This window comes from Brachycentrus maculatus, unplaced genomic scaffold (genome assembly GCF_059751285.1).
Source record: "Brachycentrus maculatus isolate JH-2025_06_01 unplaced genomic scaffold, ASM5975128v1 h1tg000289l, whole genome shotgun sequence".
NCBI classification, from domain to species: Eukaryota; Metazoa; Arthropoda; class Insecta; order Trichoptera; family Brachycentridae; genus Brachycentrus; species Brachycentrus maculatus.
Window position 1 is genome coordinate 308,488 of NW_028281040.1, and position 21,437 is coordinate 329,924.

Genomic DNA, 21,437 nt, shown 5'->3' on the forward strand with positions numbered 1-21,437 from the left:
ATAGAAACTAACTCAAACATTAAAAAAAAACATAAATTACAAATTGATGATGAGAAGGAAATTGCAAAAAATATATCTAGGTGTTACAAAAATTTGAGTAGTGTGGTTGTCAATCATAGGTAGAATGATGAATGTTGCAGGTGTGTAAATTTCACCTTCATCTATGTTGAGATGTAAAAAAATGACATATATTTAAATATAAAACACGTAACGCATAAGAACACTTTTGAATTTATTTATGTAAACGCGTAAAGTTTCGAGTTCTACAGATGTTCTTATTAACATTAATAAACACAAAGGTGGTATTATACAAGTATTTCACTTTTGTATTTAAATCATCATGTTATTCCACAAAATTAACGCCAAGTTAATGAATAATGTTTTTTTTTTATTTTTGAAAAATGTATCATTTATTGACATTGCTGATCTGATTGTTACCAATACCACCTTTGAGTTTATTAATGTTGATGAGAACATCTGCAGTTCTCGAAACGAGTCGTGCTTACATTAATAAACTGAAAAGTGGTATCGAGGAAGTGTTTTATTTTTTTAACACTCTCCTCATCTTTTATGTATTAACACTGATTTTTTTAGTCCACTGTGTTGTATTTTATTGTTGTGTAATACAAAGTGAACGATGAATGATAAGGTGAGTGTTATATTACCATATCACAAAGTTAATAATGTTTTTAATATACTATATCGCTCACTCCTTTCAAGAACGTCATAAATCAAAAATCGACAATTTTCAGTCGTGCATGTTTTTGGATTGCCCAGAAAATGTACTATATCCCAGCAAAAGTCGCATATTTTTAACTTAATATTTACCCGCTACAGGGCAGAAAATGTTGTTTTTGCATTTTGAAGAAAAGGTATCGTTTAATTATTTTTTTAAATATACTAAACATTTTTCAAATGGAGAAAAACCCTTCAGGTTTTACCTAAAAAGATCTGTTGCACAGTAAAAAGTTCAATAGGTGGCTTGATATTTATTTTTAATACATTGTGTTATATTTTTAAACTTTAAAAACGTTCTCCTGAAAAATCCAGTTTTTTTATTTATCACGATATGTGAGCGATACATTTAATTTTTGTATTTAAATCGTCATGTTATTCTACAAAGTTGCCAAATCATTGAATAAAATAAGTCATTCAAGTAATAAAAACATATTAAATGACAAAATAATAAATTCTGGTGAAACTCAACCAAGGGAATCGAATTTGCGACTTGAAGATTCAGAATCCATTACGGTCATTATAAAGCGGAATTCCATTTTTATAAATCAATTTGGTTTTCATTTGATAAGAGACTCCATTAAGAATTTGGGATTATTTATTGACGTGATTCAGGCAAATATTTCAACCATTAGCAAAATTTTGCAAATTGATTCCTCGTTCCTGATGGAGACACTTAAAAATTGGACAGATGAAAAGGCGAATTCTCAAATGAATTTCTGATTACGAACTCACTTTTGGAGACTGTTCATTCGAATTCTTTAAAAATGTATGTAGGGAATATTTTAAAATAAATTACCGAAGCGCGCCAAAGAGATGCTTTTGAGATTTTTCCATTAGAAAATGTTTTAACGTAAATTTTATAATGTTGAGGAACATTGGGAACACAAAACGAGGGTAGGTACTTTGTCCACAATATTTTGAGTGTGTCCAAATACTTGTTCACATATCTCATTCAAACATGTGCAATAGAACACAAACATGTTTTTTCAACAAAATTTTACCACAGTTGCAGCGCCATCTGTTGAACGCAACAGCAACTTGCTCGATAAAAACATTGCTCATGGTTCACTGTGTGCTTTTTGACAGTTTTTTAAATATTGTATGCACAATCAATAGGTTAATTTTAATTCCACAAGCATTGTGAAATTAAACCTAACCTAACCTTTTCTTTCTTTTCTATTTGAGTAGGCTGAGCTATGGCAACCCGTGGGCGGGTACAGCTAGTAAATGATACTTAACCTTTCATGCACTGATCATACAATAATTACACTTGGTCTGAAGGGGGGTACCAAAAGACCACAGTTCATATTTGTATGGAAATCGTAGTACGCAGCTCGCAGCAAGTACTGAGTCATAGATAACACGTTCGTCCCAGCGCACCGTCAGTCGACGACTAAATGCCGAAATCTTATAAATAAGCGAGAAGCCGGAAACGGGCTCAAAAGAAACCCGAGTAGTCTAGTTGTCTTTCTTTATCGTATAAAAATATGGAGTCAGCTCTTATAGAATGTTATCGAATTTAAAGTCATATATAAGGCATTTCAATCCCCCTGTTAGATTCGGCTAGGTTAAATTAATATACTAGCAAAATAATCGAGGAATTAGCCATGAGCTGTCATAAAAGCATATTTTATTATTACACACATTAATTAAATGTAGGTCTTATCAGAAGTCGTTTTATCAATCGTGTATCATTATAAGTTTTATCGGAGGCCAAACTAGACGCCACATTCACGTCACACAGTCGCTGGATCAGGCGAAAAATACGTTATAATGACTGATAAGGAGACTAATAATATCATTCAAGTGTTCAGCGAAAAAACACTTAAATGAATTCTATTTAAAACCGATACAATCAGTAGTTTTCTGAATTAGGTTAAATAAAGTAAGTATAAATGCAATATTATATGGTATCCTCCATTTAAAAAGAATACTCGCATAAATATTAAAAATCAAAATACAGTTTTGGATTCTGATTGATAAATTTATAACTGTCAATTCAGTTTAGTGGCGAAAATTGGCGTTTATTATACAATACTTTGAAAAATACAGTAAGTTCCTCACAACATTTTGAGTGTGTCAAAACCTTTGTTCACAAATCTGGGTTTGTCCAGTTATGAGTTATTATACGAGACCAGAAGAAGAATATGGAAATCTTGGTATTTACATGGCTAACGACCTGTCATACGCCATCATTCAAGTATTTGTAGAGGCAATAACTGGAGGGGGGTGATAACAATAATTTAGTTAATGTGATCACCTGTCCATGAAAAAAGTTGTAGTTTTCATTGTGAAATTTAATAAAAATCAATTAGTGATTTAATATAAGTGTTTAATTCAAAATAATCAACATGTTATTTCACAAAGTTGATGCCAATAAATAATGTCAAATAAATATTTTTAAAATTTGATTTATTGCGAAAATATTTTTGAACGTTTTGATCCTTAAGGTCCTGTTAATCTATAACAACTTCTGAGAATTTTACATTTCAGGGAAATCTTGATTCCTTCAAACGTCATTCCCTCGGGCGCAGTAAAAGGAGCAGACAACCAGCACTTCTGGATATATTTTTGCATGATCTAAGTTTAGTCATCAAAGGTCCATTAAAAATATATGTGTATTTAAAAAATGTTCAACGTTATTATTGTTTTTATATATATTTGATTCATTAAAAAAAAATATGTTCATATTTTTAACGTACGCCTTTCAGATTTTTCACCATGAAGGCTTAGAAAAAAGCTTGTATTTAACGAGATTTTTGTTAATTTTTTCAAATACAACGCCTTTTTATGATCAGATAGGAATCTTATCAAAATATTTATACAAATATAACCCGCTAAAAAATGCAAATCTACGAAAATAAACTAAAATTCAAAGCTTTAGAAAGACAAGTTTGAGAATTGTGGAATATCAAGATATATTCTTAATAAACGCATATTGTTTTTTTTGTTCATTTGAACATGTATTTGAACAGTATTTTTTTTTTGTATCGCTTTATTTTTGTAAAATACTACATCGAGGGCTCTTTTGATCAAATGAGCATTGAAATGGATATAAAAATGCGATTTAAATTTTTTTCTTCAATAATCATCGAACTAACTGCTGGTGGAATAGCATTCAATACCTTTGGTTTCACAACAGCAAATGCATGCACGCCAAATTTAACTTTCCGAGAGTATGGACGTAAATGAACGTCGAAGTCCGCCAGTCAGTTGGTATGATATAACTTGTAAAGCAATGACATCTGTGGATATTCGTATGTAATTTTTACATAATTTAAGTTTTAATTTAAGTTAAGCTTATTTAAAAAGCTCCATTTCTACAAAGCCTAAAGAGCACTTAACATTTTTCTTATTTACTATCTCTACGCTGAATACGAATAATTACCGAATATTCAGTGCGGTGGGAACACATCACTGTAAATAAGCAAATAGAGTTTACGTTCTTTCCTTTCTTAATCTCTACAGGGGGTTCGAACCTCGAACCATTTGGAAAGTCAATGTTATATTTCTGATTGATGTTTTGCAATAAGAGAACATCGAGCCGTGAAAATGGCAACCGAAGGAACAATAAATTCAAGACAAATATGCATCCAAAATAAATCGACAAAATATAAAATTATGCGAGACGAAATATTTGTGAGGCGTATTAATGTGTTTGGGTCGGAAGAGTAAAAGATAAATGTCCAGAGAAATTGAGGAATCTCAATATTTTGAAATGCGGAAAAAAGTTGATGTATAATTTCACGGTACTCAGGCCCGGGTTGGGTAGGTACTGTCCGCCTTTTGTTCAGATAATTTTTTATACAAAATAAAAATTCATATTATTTTATTACCAGACAGTGAGAAATCTTTTAATTATTTTTGGTATTTCCAGACTTTTTTTTGTTGATGGGAATTTCATTTATTATTTACCTTTCTTATTATATACAAGGTTTATACAAAAGTCAAATGGGTATTTCCAGACTAATGAGCCTTATTATTCACAATTTATGAGGAATTTTAAATAATAAAATGACATTTCTAACTACTTAGTGTATTTTTCCAGTTTATAGAACGCTGAAAACTTTATAAAATCAATAATTATTATATTACTCATTTAGTCAAAATTGCATGTTTTGGAGTTTTTTTGTCAGTACACCCACGACATAATCCTGAATTAAACTTACCCTAATTACTTGTGTTACGTACCTTCAACTTCCAACCCATGTTTTAACACGATGTTAAGAAACTTAAAGTACTTAGATGTACGAGGTGGATAATAATTATTTACCTCCTTATTTGGAAACGAAGATTCAATACAGGTTTCTGGACACTCAGTTACCGATAGTTAACTACTCTCTAAAATGAATAAACTGTGCGACTCGACCAAGCTTAGATATCGCTATTTAATATTTTATATAGGCATCATTTATTAGAGCCTATTTCCAGAACATTTACTTTCTTGATCGACGAAATAAGTTGTATCGATTTCTTAACAGAGACAAATAATATTACAAGTATCTCAACTTGATAGAAAGAATAAATTATTTTTAAACGAAAAAAGAAGGAAAAAAGTCTTATTACCTCAAAGCTTTTGACCTAGCATTAGGTGGCTTAAGTGATCACTTTATACACTTGTGTTACGCTCGCCATTCTGTCAATTATTAAATATCCATGTTGCATTCCTTTTGAAAATATGAATGTTTATAAATATGTACTGCTGTCGGATTTTTTCATATGCTAGTTGTAGTTTTTAACGATTTAGATTTGGAAATTGGGTGACTGTGGTACCCTCAGTTGAGAATTTGTGAAGAATATAGCTTATTTTTATTGAACATATGTGAGATTCATTCAGAATTAGTAAAAAATGTAAAATACAAACATAAAGTGAATGAATGTAAGGAGTGCTACTAACAAAAGCTTCATTTCGTTTGTCCAATAATCATGTTGTTTTCAAAATAAAAAGAAAAAATGTATATTATGTAGAAAATTAACAACCTAGGTAAAAAAAGTGGCTTCCCACGATTGCAAACATATTACTTGATTATAAATAATATTGAAAAAAAATATTCGAAGATAATAATCTATCGTTTTAATTTGTACCAGAAGATGAAAATATTTGTAAGTTTTCGAAACTAGTCGTATTTACAAATGAAACTCATTAAAGTGATATGTATATTAATAAAATTATAAAATAATTGAAGTGTTTAATTTTAATAAAATAATCTACGAAAGTATAAAATAAAATAAATGGGTACCCAAGGACAATAATACAAAATAAGCAACTCGTCATAAATTCGAAAATGATTATTTTTACGTTAAAATTAGCGAAAATCAGTTAAAATTAGCTATCTTTACACGTAAGCTCTTTGCTCGCAACTAGTGTTGTGCGTGTGAATTCACGAACGAAATGGCGACCGTGTGTATTGTATTGTATTGGGTCTTGTACAGCATACAGGAACGCGTGTTGTGAAGAATGTATAAATACACTCATTATTCTTTGTCCAAAGTACCGAATAGTTTTTAATAATTAAGTTATAGGCAAGGTACTCTGTTTTCATGCTGCCCGTAACACAAACCGAGTCAAAAAGCGCGTGCGCGCCAAGTTAGCTATTTTTAAATAAGGTGTCAAAATACTATATTTTTCATATTATAATCTTATATATTAATAAAATAAAAATACTAGTTGTTAAAAATCTATCCACAAAGCTAATGGAATCAAAATTAATAAGCTTCCCACATTAATTCCTAAATATTAATGGTTATATGATGTTTTCCACTGACGCCATTCTCTTCATCAATATAATTTTCACCATTACGATGTTACATACAAGTAATTACCAACTCGTTTCTATTCGTGTCATTCGCAATATACATACAATATTAATTTTATTGACAGCTTTATTTTATCGAAACTTGTTTAAAAATAGTTTACGTAAAATTCGCAGATTTTTCAGGCAATACATATTTTTTTTTATAAGTAAGCGGGATATTGATTGATGTGGGTTATAAATACAACCTACTGTGCCTAAATCAATGAATGCCATTGAAAAAAATAAAATCATTAAACAGTTTACTTTCATATATAAAACGCTTATAAATCTTACATTAATTTAGAAGAGGTAAAAGAGTCAGGTGCGTTCCACCCATTCATGCTATGGGTGATCGCATTCCTTGATTTTTAAATGCACTATTTCCATTATTTGCGCAGTTATTAATACTATCCTTATCACTTGCGTGGATGCTGTAGTTAGAATCGAATTCAAACTTTATACAATATTTCCCTTTCCTGCGCAAGAGCTTTAAGTGTGACAGTGATATCTTGTAGATATAGAAATGTGGTTTAAAAACGAATATAATAACCTTTTTTAACGAATATAATAACCTTTTTTAAGCCAAAATAAAGTCTAAAAGTAGAAAATCAACTACAAAGGATGACAAAATGTTCATACTTATGGTTAGGTGGTTTATCATTTACTATTGAGACTGACTTAATACTGCCATTATATTTAATTATGTACTTTGTTTTGTACAATTAATACCATTTTTGCTGTTGAAAAAAATAGCATAATTTCTTTAAAATTTTGCATCTTTTTATCTATGATGTATAAAAAATACAAATTGTGTACTAGTTCCATAATACAATCTTAAATTAGTACTGTACATATCCTTTGTTTTATACTATTTATACTTCTCAAAAATACCCAACGGTATTTTTCAAAGCATTTTTTTCTCATAACAATCACAGCATGCTATTGGGACTCTAGTTATTTCTCAGAAAATTAGTTTTGTCACAAAATTAATATTTATCCATAGATTATTTGTTTAAGTTGCGAAACTTGGTATTTAAAAAAAATATAGCGCTGTATTATCTTCGATTTGTTTGATGAGAAATGGAGTAAAACTCATAAACGATTCTGCTCAATTGGGAAGGAGTTTCGAATCGCAAGAAGGAGTTTGAAACGTTTCAAGATAAGAGCTTGCATCCATATACACTGGTTTGTTGGATAAGTGCAGAACTTAGAATTGATTCTAGCAAAAAAGTTTTTAAAAAAATCTTCGAGAAGTCTGAGATCCATTGTAATGAATTTAAAATGGGTATTCCTACTTTTAAAAAATACGATGTTAAAATTAAAAGACTATTACTAAAAGGAATGGAATTAGTTATGATACTGATTAAAATTTCTTCGATTTTTTTACAAAGAGGCTTTTAACTTGTTCTTATATTAGTTCGATTCAGACAGATTGATGTTCTTCTTTCATTCAAACCGGACTTAAAAAGCTCAATTCCAACTTTGAGTACAAGCAAAAAATGTGATGCACGTAATATCAAAAAAGTCATTGTGTTAGCTTCAGCTGAAAAGCTTGGCAGAGGATCTGAATTGGATTTTTTGATTTATGATGCTTATATTATAAGCTTCCTTGTTTCATGCAAAAAGCAATTTCTGGACCATAAATGGACACAGCAACAACAACATAATGACGCAGAGACGTCAGTTATTTGAACTTGGGAAAGCTCTCGGCACTGAAGTCCTGAGATGGATGGAGTTAATTCAACAAATGGACATAGGGACAGCATAAGAAAAAAAATCCAAACAAAATAAATAGCATCTCACGTATGCTGTCTATATACTTTCAAATATTATATTTAAAACGATTGACAACTTAAAAAGATTTTTTTTACTATAATAGATATGTCAACAAGAACAAAATTACTTTATTCATCAATTGATTCAGCAGTCACTTTGTGTTAATTCTATCCATTTTAAATTTAATTTTTACTTAGTAAATACCATTATTTCTTAAAATCTATTGTGAAACGTGTTTCAATACTTTCTGCATTATCCGGTGTTTGAAAATGATGCGGAATGCATCGAAACAATAGACTAGAAGATATAATGGTATTAACCAAGACTTGAATTAAAATAAACTTACTTCATTAAATTTAGTCGTCACTTAATTCTGTTTTGAGATTCGGTCACTTAAAGCTTATCACGCGTGTCAGTGCATAAATTTGGTTGCGTATTACTTATTGGTATGTTAAGAAAAAAAAGTGTCCCTTCCATCTTTTCCTTTCTTTAACACCGTTTCAATCAGAATATGGTTAAGACTGAAATCTTTGTCAGCGCATTTATCTTCAAAAATTGTAGTTTGTGTATAAAAAAGGTTCGATGAAATAGGTCTAAAGACACAGATAATTCACTTAGCTAAATGAGATAGCTGATTTGACTCGTATGTTATAACTTGGTAAATTTAATTGTGTGAGGACAAGTAGTGCATTATGTAGTGTTGCACGTATGTCTGAAGAAAGACGGACAAAAAAGGTGCTTGTCACTCATGCTCTCCTTATCATTCATCTTTTACTTTGTGTATATTAGAAGAATAATTGTTTATTAAAGTGGTATTAGACAAAGTGAACGATGAATGATAAGGGGAGTGTTTTATTAATTGAATTTTAACACGTTTTAAGCAAATTCTGCTGTAACAAAAATAGTGTTTTATGAAAACATTATGAATTAAAACGATGATAAATTGCTCAATGTTAACTTTTTATTTCGGATGATTCACTCTGAGAACACTTAATGTCAGAATCCGAAGAGGTCACGTCTGGTTAACTTGTTCTAGCGCGAATAGGTCAGATGGAGCAAGTCCGTTCTAGCGCGTCAAATAACATAGTTTGCACATTAATAAAATAACCGTCGAAAAAAAAACAGTACAAATCTCCCAGATGTTTGACGTGCAGCATGATACGATGATTAACTGGTCGTTTGCTTGTCGTTTGCAGAGGTTATTGGCCGTGGACTTGAACTCAAATTTGTACCATTCACGATCCATTCTCGGGTATATTAGTTAACCTGGTTTTATACATCAGTAATGTAAAGTAATAATCAGGCTAGTTTCCGCAACATCAATTGCAACTGTTGAGTCGTGTGATTCAAATGACAAACTTCTTTTTCTTAAAAATCCACCTCTACATATTATATATGTATATGGCATATCACTCACTCCTTTCAACAACGTCATATATCAAAAATCGACAATTTTCATTTATGCATGTTTTCGGAATGCCCAGAAAATGTACTATGTCCCAGCAAAAGCGGCATATTTTAAACATAATATTTACCCGCAACAGGGAAGAATGTGTTGTTTTTGCATTTTGAAGAAAGGATATTGTTCAATTATTTTTTTAAATAAACCAAATATTTTTTAAATGGAGAAAAAACATTCAGGTTTTACCTAAAAAGATCTGTTGCAGAAAAAAAAGTTGGAAAAGTGGCTTGATATTTATTTTTAAAACATTTTATTATATTTTTAAACATTAAAATCGATCTCCTGAAAAATCAATGATGTTGTTGAAAGGAATGAGCGATATCACAAGTGCATGATATAAAAATACAAGCGTATTTGAAAGAAAAGTTGTGTCAAAAAAATTCAGATTAATCGGTGAATTACTTAAGATGACTTGAGATTTTGAGCATACATATATTTTTGTTGATGTTAATAAAAGATAATTAAATTCTGTTATAATTAAAATGAAAACAATAAAATGGTAATGAACCAACCACAAATTTGAATTCTAAACGTTTACTCTCTGTCTCCAATATTTCCTTCCTTCCGGCGTAAAATGGAATATTAATAATGATATTATTAAAACAGTGGCTTTGCAACTGACAGATTCTTAAATCGTAGTTTCCAATTAATGGTTTTTGTTTTAATTAATTAGATTGTTTAATCAAAATCGAGTAAATATACAATATAAAGCAATATTTAAAAAAAGTTTATTTGAAAGCTTATTAACATTCTCTGACAACATTTTGAGTGTGTCCAAATACTTATTCACAAATGAGAACAAGTATTTGGACACAATCAAAATGTTGTAATTAAATTAACCCGGTCAAATAATAAGCAAAAAAAATAATGATATTTTCTAGCGTTTCTCATGTATGTGATTATAATCCAGGATTCGGACCTCACATACTAATATAAGAGTTTCTGCTCAATAAAAAGCTTCTTTTCATCTCACCAAAATATGTCTCTAGTGAAGTTCTAGTGATTCAAGAACAAGGTTTCTTAATTGGTTCATATATATAGAACTTCCAAGAATTTGAGCTGTATGGTTGTCAAAAATGATTAGATCACGAATGGTTGAAAATCATGAATGGTTGAAGAAATTACCGAATAACAGTTAAGAACATAAAGGTTAACGTTAAATTATTGTTTTTTCTCCTCATGGTCTTTGTTCATGGTTTCGAGAGCCATATATACTCCCTGCTCCTGTTTTTGAACCACAAGGACAAAGCAGACCAGATTGCCCATCATAAAATGGTTTGAAAAGATCATTTATGTTATAATGGGACAACTTTAAAAGAACAATAATCCGTTAAAACCATGACTTTTGTTAGGGGTTGTTTTTTTTTTTAGATATTTGGCGACAACACTTTGCAGCTGAATCCGATGGCTATTTTTAATTACAATGAATTAGAAAATATGTATTACATATCAAAAACTAACATGGAATCAGTCGGAAAATGTCATTAGCTAAAAACTGATACATATTCGGAAAACTCTAGTTTAAGATAAATAATTGAATAAATACACAATCTTGATACTGACATTTAAACAAAATATTTACATTTATGTATTAATATTAAATCAAACACAGATTTTTTGAGTCTACTATGTTGATTTGTTTGATAATGCCCTAACAAGGCGAAACAATTGTCACAATATTATTTTTTTATATGTTTTTGTTAATAACTTACTTTGACTCAAAAAATCTGTTTTTGATTTAAAATTAATACATAAATTAAAATGGAGTTCTACAAATTAAACGCCAAATCAATAAATGAAATACATACATGTCAAAAAGAAAGTTATACCGTTTTTAATCGACTACACTCGGTCTGCCACATCGTGTATAACCTTTATCAGTGATTTTAATTATTTTGCTCTAAAAGTTTCATTAAATCAAGCTTTCGATTAAGCTAACGACTCTGGAGTAACTTTCTCAGTGTCAGTATCTTGGAGTAATTATTATAGTTAATAATTTAAATAGAACCTATAACGATGATCTCTTTTCAGACACGTCCTACTAATATTGCAGACGAAAGCAGCGTTAAGTCATGTTTTTAATTAAAAATAATATAATGGAAATAATATATTGCCTGCCGAAAACTACAAAAATATTTTCAATTAAAAAAATATGTGATTCAAGTTGAAATAAGTAATGAAGACTTCAACTTGTTTTGCATCTTAAAATGAAGAGAATAAACTAATTTCATTTCATTGTTTCCGAAACTAGTTGGTTGTTACTAACAAGTAAAAATGTGAGTGAATCAAAAAACAAACTAACTTAACTAACTAACTAACTACCACGCCCCTTCCCCGCAGGGGTAGGCAGAGAGAATCGAACGCCACACCACTCTGTCTTTGCAAACATTCTTCGCCTCTTCTACGTTCATGCATCTCCTCAATACATACCCGACGATTATTACGACTCCCGGCCGCTTTCAAGTATTTGACATACCTGATTGTGCCAAGTTTTTCTCGGTCTTCTACTGCTTCTTTTTCCAACTACATTCGACTCATACATTTCTTTAACCGTTCTTTCCTCACTGTCTTTTTATTTCTCAAAATAATATATCACTATGATCCACAAAGTTAATGCTCTCAGATTCAAAATATCATTTTATTAGATTCAACTTTCAAATATGAAATGCACTTGTATGGTATTTGAATCTCTACTCATTTGTTGTGGTTAAGATAAAGTTGCGTTACAAAGCCATGCACCTACTTTGAGTCGTTGGGTTTGTATAAGGGAAAGGTAAAAAAACGTGTATATATTCACACTTAAAGACACTACAAAGTATTCTTACCATAAGTAGTAATGAACAACCAGTAACATTAACGAAAAATCCCACATAAGCATAGCCTTTGCATGGGCATACTAAAAAATACAATATACACTATCCAATACTATGCATACTTTCTTAAGGCGAATGTTATAATTAAAAAAATAAAATATGTCGGGTTGTGGTCCCGTGGTTAGTGTCGTGGACTATTGAGTCAGAGTTTCTCGGTTCGAACCCACTTCACCACAATTTGATACCTATTTCTAATAATGAGCCGCTTAGGCTCACAGAAATAGTGTGAAATAGAAGTATTTTTGAAATAAAAAAAACACAAATATTCCTCATAAAAAAATAGGGGGAAAACAAGAAAGCAACGATTTTTTACACGCTGAATATAAAAAAAAATTTGTGCTGATTTTAAAATAATACAATTGTTTCATGAGTGACAAGTCAACTAAGTGCGTCAAAATTTTATAACTAGGCGAAACAATATAATTTTTGATGTGTTTTTTTTTTTAAATAAAATACAATTCAGTAGACTCAAAAAATCTATGTTTGATATAAAAATTGATACATGAATTAAAATGGAGTTCTACAAATTAAACGCCAAATCAATAAATAAAGAAATAAGTACGTTGGCGGGCTGATTGCTAAATAGCAATTTCTTCCAACCAACCAAAACTTATTGGTGCTTTATAAAATACATCGACCAACATGATAAGGTTTCTGTTTTCTGTGTTTATCGCTAAGATTTTGGCGCCGCGCTAAAAGTCAAGGATAGTTAATCACGATTGTCAGAGTTGATGCAGTACTTGCGAATACAGTGTAATGGCGAAATCGATAATTGAATAATTATGGCTGTATAAATAAAACGTAATTACGATACAGGGTGTCATATATCACTACCTGAGGAGTATCTACTTATAAAACATTTAGCAAGGATATGAATTTGCAAGCAAGTAAAAGGTTAAAATTAAATGTATGGTCTTACGTGTATACTGGTATATTTATGTCTTTTTATTCTCATAATCGAAATAATAAAACTCTTTTTACATAATTTTTATTTTTAATTTAAGTTTTATTTTGTAAATATCACCATGTCTTATATTTTTTTAATTGTGACACGTGTTTTGATGCAGTCTGCATCATTTTCAAACACCATATATGAAGCTACGTCATTTTTTTTAGTTGTGTCCCTGGGACTTTGAAGAATGAACAGGAGAGAGGGTAGGCGTTTTTTCTTATTTTTATTTATTTACTACGTTATTTTTACTATTTACTTATAGAAATATAGACAAAAGGGAGGAGGCTTTAGTCATTGTCATGTTGTGAATTATGGGTTTATTATTATTTTAATTTATACCTATTAAAACTTACGTTAAAAATGGACAGATATTACAAAAAAGCGACTGCCGAATCAATTGATATAACATAAGTATAAATTGCTTAATTATTAGAGGCGAAAAATGTTTGCAAAGACTGACTGGTGTGGCGTTCTACTCTCTATGCCTACTCCTACGGGGAAGCTGCGTGATGGTTAATTAGTTGGTTAGTTCATATATTGTTTTCGATATTTAATACTAGATTTATTTTATCCACTGACACTTCGTGATGGAATTGCATTTTTAATATATTATTAGATTAAAACCAATATTTTTAGTTTTTTAACTTTATTTTTATTTGACCAGCTACCGGGTTTCGTCGTTACCGACTTCATCAGACTGGTGACAGACGATTTAATACATAAAGTTCATATGGTATTTTGACTTATTTTTTATTATAAATAATTTACTGATTTATTAAATTTCTTTTCATAGTCGGCAATTTCTTCATGTGAAAAATGCACCATCTGTGATGATTTTTAAACACCACTACCCTACACTTTTAAACCCTAATGACCATCGTATTATTCTTACATGGTTTCCTCTACCTCTCCTATTTGCTATTACTGCTTATTCATAAATCGGAGTGCAATTAACATGGATTACTTTGCTGTAGTTCGTTACAAGATTCTGCCTTTATTTATATGCAGAAATTATAACAGTGGGGAGATTGTATATATGTACATAAAAATGCCAGCCAGTAATACTCCACCAATGCCAAAATACCGTTCGTTGCACAAAAAGTTAAAGGTAATAATATAAATTATTTATCTCACGATGCTCAGATCTCAACCACGCTTCCCAATTATTTCATATAGTTCGTTTCAAATCCGGAATTAGAAAAAATAATCCGCAAAAAGATAAAAAGAACGATCCACAGCGAGCTTTTCGAGTCAATAATTTACTTAAATGTTCTCATAAGAGAAAAATTGTACGTTGATATAGTCTTTCGCAAAAAAACAAACGAATGTTTTTTTAAAAACTTATATATAATTATATTGCATTATAAGTTAAGGTTTTTTTTAATAACTATAAAATAAAACATCTTTCTTTTAAATACTTTTTATTGCTACACTTTATCCAACCGGTTTCGACAAGAATATTGTCATTATCCCCTGATGACGACAAGGTTTATGTACTAAATTCTAAAACATTGAAATACTCATAGTTAATCACCCTTTCCTCACCAAAAACTTTTATAAAGTTTATAAAATGTGTCACAAAGTTTCTGAGAAAAACATTCAAGAAAGTTTATTGTATGGATTATAATTTCATAAGATTAATTCTGAGGATGTTATCACTTGTTTAAACGAAATAAAATATATTTTGTTTCAGATATTAAATTCGTTTAAAATCCACACGAAAATCACAAGAAAACTTTTATGACACGGTGAATTGCTTAAGAAATCTCCGAATGGTTCCTTGAATATTTTCACAAACGAAAGACCTTTACTGTATTGTTTTATCAGGAGGTGAAATCGTGTTCCCTTTTTAATTTTTTGCGTAAGTTTCAAGTTTCACAAAGTCATATCGTTTAACTCATCACTTAGCAGAGCAAAGCTTAAATGCCAAATTTTTAACACGTCTTTAGTACGTGTTGGGGCCAACTTTGCACAACCAGTACTTTACTTGAAATTGCATGTTATTACCGATTCGTCACAGGTAAAAGGCCGCGAATTACCACAATTTCAAGGCACTACTTGTGTTTAATGTTTATTAAGTTATTTTAGGAAATGAGATCAACATCATGCGTACATACTAACCTGCGTCATCTCGAATTCAAACGGAACTGATTATTTATGACGTGGAATATTTATTTATTTAATTATATATTTATTGAACGGCTTAAACATAATACATATATGCAGTATCTATTACAAAAATACACTAATAGAAAAACAAAAAGTCATTAACATAAAATAATAATAAAATAACAAACAGAAAGCACCGGTAAATACACGTCTCCTTCACACACTATCAGCGAGCAACGAGAGAGAGTGTATCAACGTTTAAATTTATCCATTATAACATGGAGAAGAAATGCTGAGAAAGAACAGACTTCAAGGTGGATAACAATATATTAAATAAATCTATACTTTTAAAAGCGTTGGCGAACATGAGAAGCCCCGGAATCGGAGAGAACATGGCATAGTTTGCATTATGTAAAAATACTGCGAATATGGATTTTTGCCTAGTACCTCTTCGACGCACGCTAAGCTTTATTTGATTTAGGAGATCAGGGCCAAAAATTTTTTAAGAATTTATTAATTATCCTTCTATCACTAAGATTTATAAATTTTAGCCGATTGAAAATACATATAGTTTTACAGTTAAAATATTAATCCTATGATGTAAATTTTGTTTTATGCATCTCCTCATACATACCCGCCGATTATTTCGACTCTTAACCAGACCGCTTTCAAGTACTTTTCTCGGTCTTCCTCTGCTCCATTTTCCATTTACATTCGCCTCATAAATTTGTTTTACCACTCATTCGTTCTACAAGTCCAAACCATCTCAACACACCTTTCTTAATTTTGCTTATTTCAGCTTTGCATTCCTTCCTTATTTCACTATTCGAACATCTATCATACATCGTTGTTTCATAACTGTTATCTGAAATTAACTTTTTTATAACTTTCAATGAAGTGGTTACCTTGGCTGCACATACTGGTCACCTCTTCGTTGTACATGTACTCCGTCTCTTCTTCATCAGACCACAGGACTCCCTCTATGCTGCTGGTCATCATGACCTGGTCCGAATCCAGGGTGTCTAGTATAAGGGAGGCATCGCACGAGCGGCGCTTGGCGCACGCGCGCCCTCGCGGCCGGTCCGTCTGCCCCTCGGCCTTCTGCGGCCCGGATACCTCTTCGGATACCTCCATCATCTGGATATCTAAAAAAAATAAATTAAAATTTTTTAAAAAAATGTGTAATCCCTATTTAATAAATACTAATTCGTGACTACCGGTTTCAGATAAATTAAATGCGGCATCAGTTTGATGCAGTGCTCTATGCACCATTGAGTGCGGATCAGGGTAAGGAGAAGATTTTTTTTTTTAATACATCTTTTTAAAGTAGGTACATATAACAAAATTAAAAATATAATAAGAAAAAATGTAGTGACATAAAATGATTTATAATTATAAAATGATAAAACCCTTATCCGCACCCCAATGGTGCATAGGGCACTGTGTCATATAAATGCAATGTTATCTTGATCGTTTACACATGAAGGAAAGGTGATCAGCCCTCCGCTTCAGGTGCCAGTCCAGCGTAATATTGAATAAATATTAGAGTGAAAAATCACTTTTATTTACTTTATCCCTCTTGGGAATCGAGCCCGGGACCGCCAGAATGGTAGCCGAGCGTCCTGACCATTACACTACTGAGGCGGACGAAATGATTTATATCTACATATATACACATGTGAAATAAAAATATCTATAATAGTTTATAAGATTAAACTTTGTAATTTTATATTATCAATTAAAAATCAAAATTAAAACAAATCAAACCTTATTATTCTCCAAAATAAAATAATCATTGATAAAAATTAATAATAAAATAATATTATTGAAATATTATATTATTGCCTCGTTAGTAAAATTTGTGGTCTTATAATATTTGGATAATTGTTCGTCATTTATTTGTGAACAGTGAATAAAGCCTTTATTCAATCTCCAAACCATTTTAGCAAGGACACATATTTATCGGCGCGCTTAAATATTTTATGTCGCGTATATTGTTCGCTAGATGGCACTGCATTATTTTAAATATTATGAGGACTCGTTGCACGTACTAATTTGTATATTTACGACTCGTAAATTTCATTTTTGTTCTTAAAAATACGTGTTTAATGCACAGTTAAATTACATTCAAAAATAAATATTTAGTGAAATTAAAAGCTAAATAATTTATTACAACAGATATGAAGTACAACATTTTGAGTGTGTCCAAATACTTGTTCACAAAATCTGGATAATCTCCAATTACAGGAGTTATTTTCATATATGAAAATAACTCCTGTAATTGGAGATAATCCAGATTTTGTGAACAAGAAATGGACACACTCAAAATGTTGTAAATAAATTATCTGGTCAAATTATAAGCTAAATAATAAAAATGAAAATGGTATTTTCTGGAGTTTCTCATGTGTGTGATTATAATCCAGGATTCGGATCTCACATACTAATATAAGAGTTTCTGCTTAGTAAAAAGCTTCTTTACATCTCACCAATAGATGTCTCTAGTGAAGTTCTGTGATTCAAGAACAAGGTTTGTAATTTGGTTTATATATATAGAACTTCCAAGAATTTGAGTAGTGTGGTTGTCAATGATGGGTAGAATTGGTGAATATTACACGTGTGTAAAGTGATCACTTAAACCAGCCTATGACGGTCGTCAGCCCCGTAAATGCCCAGACTTCCATATTCTTCTTCATCTTTCATGAGATGTCAAAAAATAATATAGATTTGAAGTAATTTAAATGTAAATATGGATATCCAGTATTTACTGGGCTTACTAACTAACTAGCTACCACCCCGCTTCTCAACAGGGGTAGGCAGAGATAAAAGAGCGTTAAACTACTCTGTCTTTGAATCTTTCACATTTATTGCATCTCCTCACACATTTTACCCTTATACTTAATATCAACACCCTTGTAGGTTGTTTTAAATTTTTTTCAAGACAATCCAGGATTTAAATATATATGATTTAAATAATAAAACATATCATCCATAAAAAAAAAAACTTTGATATTAAAACCCTTGAAGGTTTTCTTCCAGTTTTTAATTACAATGATTTAAATATACTGAAAATATTGGTAGCTTTTTTGTAAAATAAAAGTTTTCATAGATATTTTATAAGAATTATATGAGTTTTGGCTACATGAAAAATATCAGTTTATTTTATATTAAAAGCATTGTTAACTTTGTGGTATGGTAATATAACACTCTCATTATCATTCATAGTTCACACGGTGTAATACCAATTACACAATTAAATTGGTAATTAAAGTGGTATTACACAAAGTGAACGATGAATGATAAGGAGAGTGTTAATATCAGTATGTCGTTAAAATATTTCGAGTTTTGCAAAGAGCTTTTGCCTTTGTCTATGCCGCAATGTTCTTGTTATAGTAATAAAGATATTGTTTTTCTGAACATCTGATACTTTGTGAGACGAGAGTAAAAAGGGCTAAAACAAGTTTTTCAAGTGTATTCATAGTCATTTTAGTAAGATGTAGCAGTTAATCAGCATCAGTATCCTTTACTTAATACGTCATGCATATTTATAGATTTAGAGTTTAATTTGTAAAACTCCGTTTTAATTTATGAATTAAATGTTGGATCAAACACCGATTTTTTGGGTCTAATAAATTGTATTTTATTGTTAAATAAAACATATTTAAATAATTTTTGTCAATTCATTTTTTTCATAATTCAAGAACTAGGTATGGCATTTTCAAACGTTCTGGGATTCATATTATTGTTATTTTTTTATTATTTTTTTATTAAAAAAAATTTTAAATGTCCAGATTTATCTTATCGTAAATGCCCAGACATCCATATACTTCTTCATCTTTTCTGAGATGTCAAAAAATAATATGAAAAATACTCCTATAATTGGAGATAATCCAGATTTGCGAACAAGTATTTGGACACACTGTTGTTCTGATGTTCACACAAATGTTGTTCTGGCATTTGTTTAAAAATGCCAACTGTGCGAAATAATTGTCGCAAAATTGATTTTTATGTGTTTTTTTAACAATAAAATATATCTTAGTAGACTCAAGAAATCAGTATTCAAAAAAGATCAATCAGTGTTCAAAGATTTAACATTTAATACATAAACGTCATGTATATGTTGAAAGACACATGCCAGACCCCTACGAAGGGGAAAAGATATAAGTTCTTTATGCATAACGTATGAAGTTAAAAATCTTCCCTCTCTCTTATCGTAAAACCGCGGCAAAAAACGTCCGCTTTCTTTTAGTATTCGTAAATCTCTCACCGTACAAAGGCCCCTCTAAATGCATTCCATTACGTACAGAGCGTCACCTTTATTCAATCCCCAAACATGTGAGAGACACGTGCCGGTTTAAAAAACACGTTTCATCTCCTTAAAATAATACAGGAATAAGCCGGTAGAAACATTATCCCTTGTAGGGTAAATATTGAATTTGTAAATGATACACGTCTTGAAATTACAGTTACACGTAATATAAACCAACTTTTGCAAACTAACTTTTTAAGATTTCTTGAAGAAAAACATTTTTTTTAAATCGACGATATTTTTTTGTTAAAACAACAAACTACAAAGTAAGTTCATTATTATTTTAAGTGCGAAAAATTGAGAGAGATACAAAAATACATTATGACATATTTTTTTGAAAGCATTATATTATAATACATTTTTTCTCCTAACGTATGAAATAATCAAGAGATATTTGAATATACAAAGTTAATAAACATCTACTAATACTGATGCTTAACCGAACTCAATGGTGCATAGGGCACCACAAGAAATTGATCCAATTTAAGTTGATCGTCAATTATACAGATACCAATCCAGGGTAAAATAAAATAATTTCATTGATTGATTTGGCAGTCACTTTGTGGTAAAATCTATCCATTTTTAATTAATGTTTTACTTAGTAAATACCACTTTTTCTTAAAATCTACTGTGACACGTGTTTCGATGCATTCGATGTGTTTGAAAATGATGCAGAATGCATCAAAACACGTGTCACAGTAGATTTTAAGAGATAGTGGTATTTACTAAGTAAATCATTAACTATAAATAAAATTAAATAAATATAAGACTGAAAAAACAGTTGAATTTATTTTTACACCCCTGAGAATCAAACCAGGGACCTTCAGATGGGTAGCGAAATTTGTGGACCATGACACTAAGGAGATAGACAAATACAATACGGGTTATTTACTATTTCGGTGTTTGTTATAATAATTATTTTATAATGTTTTTCAACCCCTTATTTGTATAAGACATAGAATTACGTCTAGCCTTCCTCTGTCTGATGATGTCAGTATCGATGAAACTGGATCACTGGTAAAATAAAATAAGTGGAAAAACTTATTTAGATGTTTTATCACACTATCTATGATACTTATACGTATAATGCTATTATTATTCAAAGTTTCAAGTTTTACGAATCATATTAAATAAAAATGCTTTTAAATGATTTTTCGTCAAAATAATGCTTGGAATTCAGATAAATGAATATTTAATTTCGCTAAAATGCCTTTAAAATATTTATTGAGTGAAAATTTCCTGATGGTATCAAAATTCTCCGAACAGTCTGTTTTTCTTTGATTATATATTATGTGGCTGTTTAGAAATGGAATGAAGATATCTGTTAAAATTCATGGAAATTCTTTTCATAAAAGAAATAAAATAGATTATTTTAATTAAATAAGTAATCAAAGATGCAGATTTTTTTACTAATTTTCAATTATAC

The 21,437-nt window shown here is 30.3% G+C and overlaps 1 protein-coding gene across 2 annotated transcripts in view; it reads right to left on the reverse strand.

Moving 5' to 3' along the window:
• LOC148305052 (protein TANC2-like) overlaps positions 1-21,437 on the reverse strand; it is a 209,110-nt gene that overhangs the window by 152,576 nt on the left and 35,097 nt on the right. For both annotated transcript variants that reach the window (XM_088267301.1, XM_088267302.1), the window contains exon 2: positions 16,611-16,850. In XM_088267301.1, the coding sequence (XP_088123427.1) occupies positions 16,611-16,842 (232 nt within the window). In that variant the 5' untranslated portion in view covers positions 16,843-16,850. The remainder of the gene's footprint in view (positions 1-16,610; positions 16,851-21,437) is intronic.